Source organism: Vigna radiata, chromosome 6 (assembly GCF_000741045.1).
Source record: "Vigna radiata var. radiata cultivar VC1973A chromosome 6, Vradiata_ver6, whole genome shotgun sequence".
Classification (NCBI taxonomy): Eukaryota; Viridiplantae; Streptophyta; class Magnoliopsida; order Fabales; family Fabaceae; genus Vigna; species Vigna radiata.
The window spans coordinates 9,313,162-9,324,816 of NC_028356.1; the positions used below are offsets into that span (position 1 = coordinate 9,313,162).

At 35.3% G+C, this 11,655-nt stretch overlaps 2 protein-coding genes across 3 annotated transcripts; one reads left to right on the top strand and one right to left on the bottom strand.

The window, feature by feature from the left end:
* Window positions 1-610: 610 nt before the first annotated feature.
* LOC106763383 (GDSL esterase/lipase At2g24560-like) lies at window positions 611-2,080 on the top strand. Of its 2 annotated transcripts, XM_022781663.1 has the most exons (4): window positions 611-747; window positions 814-1,235; window positions 1,438-1,693; window positions 1,804-2,080. In XM_022781663.1, the coding sequence occupies exons 1-4, from the start codon at window positions 621-623 to the stop codon at window positions 1,995-1,997; spliced, it is 999 nt and encodes a 332-aa protein (XP_022637384.1). In that variant the 5' UTR covers window positions 611-620; the 3' UTR covers window positions 1,998-2,080. The 2 variants fall into 2 exon arrangements, with proteins under 2 accessions (XP_022637384.1, XP_014503066.1); XM_014647580.2 differs by having other exon boundaries at window positions 611-1,235.
* A 6,388-nt stretch (window positions 2,081-8,468) lies between these two features.
* On the bottom strand, window positions 8,469-10,882 carry LOC106764852 (exocyst complex component EXO70B1). Its single transcript, XM_014649275.2, has one exon. The coding sequence runs from the start codon at window positions 10,626-10,628 to the stop codon at window positions 8,721-8,723; it is 1,908 nt and encodes a 635-aa protein (XP_014504761.1). The 5' UTR covers window positions 10,629-10,882; the 3' UTR covers window positions 8,469-8,720.
* Between the last annotated feature and the right edge of the window lie 773 nt (window positions 10,883-11,655).

Consider the following 11,655-nt stretch of genomic DNA (forward strand, 5'->3'; position numbering starts at 1 on the left):
CGAACAAAGAGGAAATCAATAAAAAAAAACAACACCATTCTGTATAAAAAGTTTCAAATGTTACACATTTTTTTTTAATTGAATTGTTATTCTAAGTTTATATTCACAATCTTAATATTTTTAGTACAAATTTAAATATAATTAATTTAATTTGGAGCTAAATCCAAAACTATATTAAGTGTAGATTTTCATTATGTCAATTCTCCTTTTTTGTTTTCAGTCAATTTATAATTTAACTAACTGACTACAAAAGTATAAATATAATTAATATATTTACATTTTAAACATATAATTACAAAAATATATTATTTATCAAAATATTTAAAACCCCTTTATGTATATATTGTAAAAAAAAAAAATCCATAATCAATCATAGAGTACATCATGAACTTCACCCATCACTCATATAATTAACTTTCTTAACACAATTTTATTAGTAGATAATTTGTGTAAAATCTTTCAAATAAAACAAAATTCTGTAACTAACAATTCAACTTATTAATAAAATATGTTTTGTTCGAAGTCATTGTGTCACGAATATGACAATATTGGAAATTATATATATATGTGTGTGTGTATATGTATGTATTTATAAGAGGTGTGACTTGAAAATAGCAGAAATGTCATCTGCAATGCATCTTGTGATGCTAATGTATGGTTACATTGGTGTTGTTGCTGCAAAGAATCTGGTTGAATCTTCAAAATTCTCATCCATACTTGTTTTTGGAGATTCTACTGTTGATCCTGGTAATAACAATTATCTGCTAACTATTTCTAAGGCTAATTATTTTCCTTATGGCATAGATTTCCCAGGGCATGTAGCAACAGGGAGATTCAGCAATGGAAAATTGGTATCTGATTTTCTTGCTTCTGCCTTGAATATCAAAGACACTGTCCCTCCTTTTCTAAATCCAGACCTAAGTGACCAAGAACTTCTAACAGGAGTTTCTTTTGCCTCGGGAGAATCTGGTATTGATGACTTCACTGCATCTCTCACAAATGTTTTATCGATGGACCAACAGCTTCAATATTTCAAAGCTTACACAATGAAGCTCAAGCAAATCGTAGGAGAAGATCAAGCCATGCAAAGACTTCAACATGCTCTTGTTCTCATCTCTGTCGGTACTAACGATTTCATTTTGAATTTCCATGACTTCCCCTCTAGAAGACTCATGTTCATCACCATTGATGCTTACCAAGATTATTTGCTTGATAAGTTTGACGTCATGATTAAGGTAAGAGAAGAAATAAGAAATTCATAAGAGAAGAAATATACATTTTTAAAAGTTCTGATTTTTAGTTTTAACGAAGTTTAAGAAAATCAAAATCTATTAATTGAAGCACAAATTTGTAAAGTAAAATCTGCATTTCATTTATATATATTATAAGTTAGTCTTATCTCAAAACATAATAATTATCTTGTGTCTGATAATGTAGGAGCTGTACGACGAAGGATGTAGGAACATTGGTGTGGCTGGGCTTCCTCCTCTTGGTTGTGTGCCTCTTCAAATGTCCCTAAAATTCAAAATTGATAGGCAATGTTTGGTGCATCAGAATGCTGACAGTGAGAAGTATAATCAGAAGTTGGCTCAAAGACTCTCGCTATTACAAGCTACACTCCCTCAAAGCAAAATTGTATATGGAGATTTGTACCACCCACTGCTCAACCTTTATACTCATCCTCAGCATTATGGTAAGTCAAACTCAATATACCTTAAAAGATATAATTCATTAATTAACTTCATTTTATATTTCTATAATGTCCTTATATTTATTTTAAATATTTGGAAATATATGAAATAGGTATGGAGGTAACAAACAGAGGGTGTTGTGGATCAGGTTATTTGGAAGTGATTGAGATATGTAATGCATATACACCTCTATGCAGTAATCACTCAAAGTATGCATTTTGGGACAGTGTTCATTTAACTGAAGCATCTTACAGTTATCTTGCAGACCATCTTATAAGAGTAGCTTTGCCCTTATTCTTCAAATAGTATTATTTTAGGTGTTGTCTTAATATTTGTAAAAGTGAAATTGTTTTTCAGTGATTTGAGAGATTTGTTTAAGCTATTCCAGTTAATGCTATTTCAAGTTTGAATAATATGTATAATGAAACTAGAAGCACATTTATGTTTTATGTCTTAGGTAAATAGATTTGAAGAGGAATAATCGAAAAGATTTAATGATAATTTTTTTTATTTGAATAAATTTAGAAAAAATAAAAATAAATTTAAAAATAAATTTTTTTAATCTATTATATAAATTAAAATTTTATACTAATTTTTATAAATTTTATTTTTAAATTTATTTTTATTTATCTCTAAATCTATTTAAATAAAAAAATTATTTTTAAATCTTCTAAAAATTTTTTAATTACTTTCTCCAAATCTACTTAAATAACAAACCTAGTATCTGATATTAAACTTTATTAGAAGTGATAAGATCTAGAAACACAGTCCTAAATTATATTTCATTTGGATACTGATGAGTTTTCAAGAGCTACACAATCCAATTTTTCATTTATCTGGGAGGCATGTGATTGATCTGGCAAGTCACTGGTGACAGACTCTGCACCTGGGTCAGTTTGCCTTGAAAGACACAAAGACATTAAACACACGATGCTGATAGAGAAACTTACCATGGAACGCCCAGCACAGTTCTATCGCTCCTGCGTTCATTTTAAGGGATGGTAATGTTTAAGGTGATTTACAAAGATAGATTGTAGTTACTTTTTATGTTCGTTTGAAGGGATTTAAAAAGAAGGGAGGAAGGAGATTTGCGGGATGGTAAGTTAATTTCATCTTTGCTTATGAGAAGAAATTTGATGATTTGTTGTGAAAAATCTATTTTAACCTTATGCTAGAAGCATGCAATTTTTTTTGTTTCAATGGTTTTTCACTCATTTATTTTGTGTTGGAGATGCTGTGTGATTTAGGTCCATGGATGAATTTTTAATTTTTTTACTTTTTAAAATTTAATTTTAATAATTATTTTTAGTTTTTTTATTCTTTATAAACATTTTTACAATTAAATATAACATTAATAAATATCATTTTATATTACTTTAATAATTAGGGACATTTTGGTAATCTTTAATTTTTATCAATTAAACTAATTTTTTAAATCTATCACATCAATCAAATCTCACACTAATTTTCACAAACTTTACTCTCAAATCCACCCTCAATTACTCACAAATCCACTCAAAAAACAACAAAAAAATTATCCTCAAATCCATTCAAATCATCTCCCCCAAATCTTACCATCCGAACACAACGATAGTCTCCTCACAATTTTTCATATTTTCTTTGTTGATATTTGTTATTGCTAAAGAAAACCTGTATCAAACTTGAAGCCAAAAAAACGTCTATATTATTAATGAAAAACTAATCAAGCTCTTGAAATATCTTTCATCAATTTTTTAGTCCATCTTTTCTGTGCAGCTTCTCTTCCCTTTTTATTCATTGAAGTGCTTATTGCTTTGCATTTTTTCATTTTAAATTTTTTAGTATTTTTTTTGCAAATTTTTTGTGGAAGATGAAAACTTCATCTTGCCCTCGCATGATTTCCATGCCATGGAAGTAGGATATAAATTCAAGATTTGTAATTTCAAACACCTTCATCACCTGTTAGAAGTTTTGAATATGATCAGTCTCCTCTTTAAAGTTTTGAAAATTTTGAATATAATCGGGTATTATTTCTTCTTACTAGTAAATCATCGACACGAAATAATAAAAATGTCAATATCATTGTGCTTGACATACAAGATTGTTGATAAACTTTTCATAAATTTAAAATTTAGCAAATATTTATAAATTTTATTATACCAAGATCTTAGAGCTTGTTTTAGATTATAAAGAGCTTTCTTAAGAAAATAAATTTTATCTTTCTTATTTTCCTTCACAAATTCTTGGGGTTGCTTAACATAATTTTTTTCCTGTAAGATACCATTTAAGAAAGCTGATTTTACATCCGACTAGAACACTTTCTAGTTCTTTGTACAACTATTGCAAAGAGTAACCTAATTGTGTCCAATCTAGCAACAAGAGCAAAAGTATTAGAATAATCAACATTAAAGATTTGGGCAAACCCTTTAACCATTTGCCTAGCTTTGTGTTTGTTGATTGAGCCATCAACACTAAGTTTGGTTCTAAACACCCACTTGACTCTAATTACCTTCATGTCTTGAGGTCTATCCATTAGGATCCAAGGTTTTTTTTTCTCTATCATTGACAACTCTTCCTCCATTGCATCTATCCACCTTCGGTCCTTTTTTGCTTCTGCATAGTCAGTAGGTTCACATACAACGATATTGCACCTTTCAAAAATATCTAAGAGTGACCTTGTTCCTCTCACAGGAGCATCATCCACCTTTTGATTTTGCCAGTCATTTTCTTCTTCAATGCTTTAACCAGAAAACTTGAGTTTCAACTTTGCCATGGTCTAACCCCTTCTTTTTCTAAATTATCTAAGTTCAACTCTTCATCTTCCACGAAGTGAACATCCCTATTAATAATAATATTTCCAGTTTGGGGTTGGAAAATTTTATAGGCTTTGCTGACATTACTATAGCCTATAAAGATGCCTAGTGAAACTCTCCTATCAAACTTGTCACACTTACTCTGTGGAACATGAGTGAAACATAAACAACCAAATACTTTAAGAAATTTCAGAGCGGTCTGGAATTGTTGGACACTTTAGCGCTTGCACTGAGAGGCCTAGAAGTATAGTTGAGCGGTGTGTCATTAATTAGTATAAACGTTGTGCTGAGTACTCCAAAGATGGATGCTACAAGTGATTTGGTTCATCTGGGTTAACTACAATGTGAAGAGGTTTCGTGTGTTAGGTCTGATTGGACCTAAGTCATCAGAGTTGATTAAATCAATCATAGTAATTCTTTAAAGTCAATGTTAAGCTATGAAAGTTAATTTGTGTAGAGGTAATTCTACATAAATAGTTTAACAACTAAGTATTCTTTTGGAAAAAGAAAGTTACAACAAACTTTTACAAATTTATGTTGAACACTAGTGCAAAATTGGCTTTTAACGTCACCCCTTAGACGTCAGTTAAGCGGGGACCCGACGTAAATTAATGACCGGAGCACTTTCGTAAATAAGTTGTCAATATAGACGTCAGATAAGAAGGGCCCCGACGTCTATAATATGATAAACATTGGGGCCCTCATAACCGATGTCTATACGCCCTCATATACGTCGGCTCCCCCAGAAAGACGCCAAAACTAAACGAAAAATTTAATAAAAAATAATTTCTTATTCTATTTAGACGTCTGTTATGGGGGGAACCGACTTCTAAAGCACCTTAGACGTCAGTTAATGGGAGAACCAACGTCTAAACCCTAAGTCCAGAAATTTAAAAAGTCACTTTTTGACTCTATATAGACGTCTGATCCCGCTAATCCGACTTCTAAAGCACTTTAGATGTCAGTTATTGGGGGAACCGACTTCTAAACCCTAAACCCAAAAATTTAAAAAGTCACTTTTTGGCTCCATATAGACGTCTGATCCCGTCAATCCGACTTTTAAAGCACTTTAGACGTCTGTTATTGTGGGAACCGATGTCTAAACCCTAAACTCAAAAATTTAAAAAGTCACTTTTTGGCTCCATATAGACATCTGATCCCGCCAATCTGATTTCTAAAGCACTTTAGACGTCTGTTATTGGGGGAACCGACATCTAAACCCTAAACCCAGAAATTTAAAAAGTCACTTTTTGACTTCATTTAGACGTCTGTTATGGGGGGAAACCGACTTCTAAAGCCCTTTAGACGTCTGTTATAGGAGAACCGACTTCTAAATGTCGACATTAAAACACCGTGATCGCGAGGCAATCATTACGCGCACTCATTGTTCATCATCTTTGTCGCGTTTTCTCTCTACGGGTTACGCTTTTTAGGTTCATTTTCTCACTTTTGCACCATTTTAAATTAGTTTTACTCCGATTACATGACTATTTGATGCATTATCATTCATTTGAACCGATTAAAATGCGTTTTCGTTGGGATTTGGTGCAGTTATTTGTCGCGTTTTCTTTCTACAGGTTACGCTTTTCAGGTTCGTTTTCTTACTTTTACACCATTTTAAATTAGTTTTACTCCGATTACATCACTCTTTTATGCATTATCTTTCATTTGAACCGATTAAAATGTGTTTTCATTGGGTTTTGGTGCAATTATTCTCGTGTGCTTGGGCGGCGTTCTTTAGCGGCAATTTCTTGTGTTTTGCACTCTCTAATTCCCTCTACTATGTTTTTAAAACCATCTAATAAAAAAAATATACAATACATTCTCTTTAATTAAAATATAAAATTGTAAACTCGAATTACCATTAGTCAGGAGCAACCTCAAAGACGTCTGACTTGTATGGATCGGACATCTATATAGACGTCTGACCTATATAAGTCTGATGTCTATATAGACGTCTGACCTAAATAGGTTGGACGTCTGTAGAGACGTCTGGCCTAAAAGGTCCGACGTCTCATTAACGTCACCCGTATAGACGTCGGACAAAGAACAAACGTTAAAAGCCCAAAATAACAGACGTCTAAAGTCCTTTCTAAACTAGTGGAAGTTCTTTAAATATTTCATTTTGAATAATTTTTTGTTGTATTATTAATTTCACTTTTTCTTTAACACTCTTACAAACTCCTTCATAAGTTATCTTGTTAATGTAGTATTCTTCTTGTTGGTGCAACATTTAGAACGAGGCATTTCTCTCACCATGCACTTCTTCTAAGAGATAAAGTGATTGTCACTTCCTTTAGTCGACAAAGTCGTCCCCACTCTCCTTCCCTATATTATTTCAACCAATCGTCGTTGCTTTGTGTAGCTTCATCATTGTGAAATTGTAAAAGTTGTAAAGATAGTCACAAAGAGTCTTGATATATTTTCGTGAAATATTCATTTATGTGCATTTCATTTTGTATATACATACTTGATTTTGGTGGACCAAATATGATTGTTTTCATACAGTGTACTTATAATATAAGGAGAAGAAGAAGATATACCTATAATGATGAAGCATACTAAAAAAAACACGAAGAAGAAGACTATGAACACGAACTCAGAACAAGCGCAAAGAATGCTCGAGAGGAAGTGAGAAGACGAAGAATGCTTGAAATAGAACAAGAACGGAGAAAGAAATCAAATATAAAAGTAATGAGTTCGAAACGAAACGACTTTCAGTCAAGCAACGTTTTCCCTTCCACGTGTAATTCTCAACGTTTCATTCCTCAAATTCGAATTCAACCCCTGAGATACAACCATGTGAGCCTCGATCAGGACCATTTAATGTGAAATGATGTTTCACACTACAAGACATTCATTGCAATATTTTAGAAAAACTCTTCATTAATACTTCACAATCACTAATAAATTCATTATGAACTCGACCAATCGAGTGATAGAGCTTGCCCAAGCCAATAACACCCAACAAAGTTTGTCCAAGCCAGTAACACTCAATAAAGCTTCTCCAAGCTGACAGCACCCAACAAAACTTGTCCAAGCTGGTAGCACCCAATAGAATCTATCCAAGCTGGCGACACCTAATATAGCGAACCCAAGTTGACAACGCCATACAAAGCTTATTCAACCTAACAACACCTTGCCCAAGTAAACAACACTAAACTTACCTAAATCAGCAACACAAAACAAAAATCACCTTAAGTCGACAACATTAGTACAACTTGGCCAAAAGACTAATCTACCTGCAAACTCCATAAGTTGACCACTGTTTAGATGAATCATAACCACGACGAGCATCTCTCATATACTAATCAAGCTCTTGAAATTGAGGTGAGGATTTATGTATCTACCTTATTCAATAGATGTACTAAAAAATTACAACCCAACAAAATCCAATAAACTTCATTGTCTTGAGGCAACTTAAAATAAATACTTATTTTACAATAAAATATCACATTATTATTTTTATTATTACTTATTTGAAATAAATACTTATTTTACTAATATTATTTGATATTATTAACAATTTTATGGAGGAAAACAAACACTAAAAATATATCTATTATTTCTAAAGAAATACACACTCGATGTCATACTCATTCTCTATTGATTACAAAATCCGACGTAGCATCAAAATGTTCTTTTATAGATAAATATCTTCCTGTATTTTAACTCTTAGAAATAACCGTCAAATACTTCAAAGACTTTGGGATCTTACCACTTGTAGAAAATTACAGGTTCAATATCGGTTAAGAATAGCTCCAATCAAATTCTATCAGCACACACCCCCTTTTGTTACTTGGAAGAATCCATTATCCGCTTAACACGCGGAGTAAAAACGGATTCTGAGTTTATATAAATGAACCATACGAGTATTTGTAATAAATGATTTAAAAATCATTAAACTTTTTGGACCATTGGATCAGAGGCGGCATGTCTGCAACAAGAAAACCAGAAAATGTAAACGTACATAAAAGATTAAATATATAAAAAATTGCTTGATTCGGTAAATGCATACTATTCTTAGCACAGCTCAAAAGAGTTGATATGAAAAATAAGAACCACCTCAAATGGTACCACAGAATCGTTTAAAATGCTCTTCCACATTGATGCTAAGCAGAATAACATAAGTGGTATTTATATAGTACAAGACTATTTGTGATAACCAAAACATTGTATTTTAATTTTAATTAATTACACTACAAATACACACGAACAACTCGAAGCAGCTTCACCTTCACTTTCGGTTACCACTTGATCCCTGAAACAATTCGTTGAGTTTGGCTTGAATATCCTCTGTTCCATACTTGATATACTTATCAGCATGCTTACCGATTTCTGGAACATTCTCGAACCTCCCAATGAAGTTTCCATAAGCAGGCAACAAGAATTTCTCAAGAGAAATTTTTATTTCTTCCCTGAGCTGTTCATCAAAAACAAACCAGGAAGATTGTTCCTTGCAAATATCATCAAACACTGTGTTAAACCACTTGAGCTTCTCCTTCATTGACTTTGCTAAGGCATTAGGGGGCAGTGAGACAGTACTATCCAGCTTCAGACTCCCCAATAGCCTACTCCACGAGCTTCTTTGATAGTGCGCATGGAATTGTCGAACTTTTGCAGCATGTTTTCTGATCCAATCATCTCCCAAGAGGGTTCCTAGTTCACTATCTTTGGCCTTTTGAACAATATACCTCCCATTATTCATCAAGAAAACATAGCACAAAGCAGGGTCTTTGTAAATCTTCGACTTCGCTTCCAAATTGCTCTCTAAAAGCTCCATAATCCAATCCATTTGCACTGATAGAGAAGATGAAGAGTGGACTCTATCATCAAGCTTCGGGTACTCTTTCAACCCGTAGTCTTCAAAAACCTGCTCCAAGCTCTGCCGCGACCGGCACGCCGCTCGGAGGTAGTTCATCACGTAGCGAGTTATTGGGTGCAGACCGCCACCGGGAACTGCCGTCTTCGCCGGATCTCGGCGAATCAAATTCTCCAGCTCCATAAAAATGCCCCTAATTGATTCCCCCAGCCTTTTCCAAATTGTAATCACTTCGTTCCTGAGCGAGACGCTGAATTGATCAGAAAACAGGGCCTCAAATTCGGGAATTAGGTCACGAAGCGTCTCGAACACGTCAAGGATTCTGAACAGCCGTTCCGGAGACCGGCTACCGATCGCGACGGCGTCCGCGAAATTCAGCAACTGAATCGCGGATCCGCGACAAACCTCCATGAATGAAAAATCCGCGGCGGAGGCGAATCCGAAGAAGACGCGGTCACAGAGACGCCGCTCGCTGGGGAAGAGGATCTTGAGAGCGACGTTGGAGGCTTTAATCCATTTCTCAATTTCATCTTCAAGGTCCTGCCACGTCATCTTGTGAACGTCCTCGATGCTGAGCTTCTGTAACCCTAACCTCGACACGCTCTCCTCCAGGAACTCCCTCCGGCAACTGCTGTACACGTGCGAACACTCCTTACCGAACCCTCCGGCCACCATTCGCTTCGCGATCTCGTGGAGGTCGTTGATCGTCCCCGCTGGCAGCGCGTCGATGACGATGTCGAAGTCCGTGACCGGCAGCGCCACCGGAATCTGCTCCTCGTCTCCCCCGTTTCTCCCTTCGTCTTCCTCCTCGTCTTCTTCCTCCGACTCAAACGGCATGTTTTCAGTCGACTCACCGTTGCGGTAGCTCCTAGTAAGGCCAAAAGACTCGCCGCCGCGCTCCATGAGCGTGCGGAACTCGTCCTCCAGGCGGAACATGGCGTGCTGGAGCATGTCCTCGGCCCGTACGAGGCACGCGGCGACGGCCTTGTCGGAGGCGAGGTGGTTCCACTCGGCAACAACAGCGACGAGCTCGTCCACGGCGTCAAGGAAGGCAGCGGCGTGAGCAGCGTCGGCCCAAATTGGACGGTCGGAGGAGACGTGGTGAGAGATCCGGTGGTCTAGGGATTTGAGGGAATGATCGAGTGCGGCGCAGGCTCTGGAATCCGCATCTGCGCCCTTTTCCGAAAGATTCTCTCGCGAGAACCTTCCATCGAAGTTGGACAATATTTGGAAAATGTCATCAGACATGGTGTTGTTGTGGCCCAGCGTCTTCGCTATGTGCCGCGCCACAGCAAGTAACTTCTCTTCTCCGTTTTCGGACATTTTGAAATCTACTTAGTTCATCACTTGCACTGCCAAGGGAACAAGAACCAAGAAGAGGATCAGAGAATTCTCAAATGACCTTTATACCCCCTTGTGAGACGCGGTTTGTTGAATAAGTAGGGACAAAAGTGGAAAATGGAAACAACGCGGATAGTTAGCAGAGACCAGAGAAGAAGATAAAGTAGAGAGTGAACGTGGCTACCGGTTCTTGCAGGTAACTCTACTTTTTCTGTTGCTTTTTTATTTCTTCGTTTAAAACTTCCTTATTACATTTTCCAGTCTTTTGACCTTTGACTTCACTTTTAATTGCGAAAACAGAAAAATTAAGAACATATGAGAATCAGAAAACGGTGTCACTTATAATTTACTTTATCTTTTTCCTAGTATTTTTGTTTTAATTATTTATCTTCTTCGGAAGCAGTTGTCCAGAATCTTTTGAATGATATGTTGTCGTTTTTTGGTATGTTTTAATCTATCCACCACACTTTTCAGAGTTGTTCAGTCGTTTTCAGTGCGAAATGCCTAGGGTGTTTCCAAAATGAAAATCAATAACAGTATCGTTTGACTACCAATATGGAAACGATATCTCCCTGACTTTAAATTTTGAGTGATTATCTTAGATACGTGAAATAAAATATTGCTGATGAGGTGTATTTCGAAAAGGTAAGTCTAATCTTTCTTAATTATTTAAATCTGGGTGTAGTTTTCTTTTTCTATTGTGGCTGAAAAATATACCAATATCTTACTGCTAAGGATTACTTAGGGTTAGATATAAATTAAGCAGATATCTTACTCTACATATTAGAAAAACTCAACATATTCCTTGTTTAGTTTAGTTTACCTGGTCCAAACTCTTTTCACGCTAAACAAGGCACGATGTGACTTTTGCTGATGCCCAAAAATGAACTATGAAATTAAAACTAATGTGATGTTAGTTTTCATGTAAGTAAACGGGGAGAGTGCGGCCTCTATTGGTCGTTCTTTATATTTGGAAATTAGGTTTCTTTAAAATAAAAATTACAAACAA

Excerpts from the sequence above, each read along its gene's own strand:
- LOC106763383 (XM_014647580.2), top strand. The coding sequence starts at position 621 with ATGTCATCTGCAATGCATCTTGTGATGCTAATGTATGGTTACATTGGT. Across the intron at positions 1,236-1,437 it reads AGTTTGACGTCATGATTAAG|GAGCTGTACGACGAAGGATG; the intron begins GTAAGAGAAGAA and ends CTGATAATGTAG. Across the intron at positions 1,694-1,803 it reads TACTCATCCTCAGCATTATG|GTATGGAGGTAACAAACAGA; the intron begins GTAAGTCAAACT and ends TATATGAAATAG.
- LOC106764852 (XM_014649275.2), bottom strand. The coding sequence starts at position 10,628 with ATGTCCGAAAACGGAGAAGAGAAGTTACTTGCTGTGGCGCGGCACATA.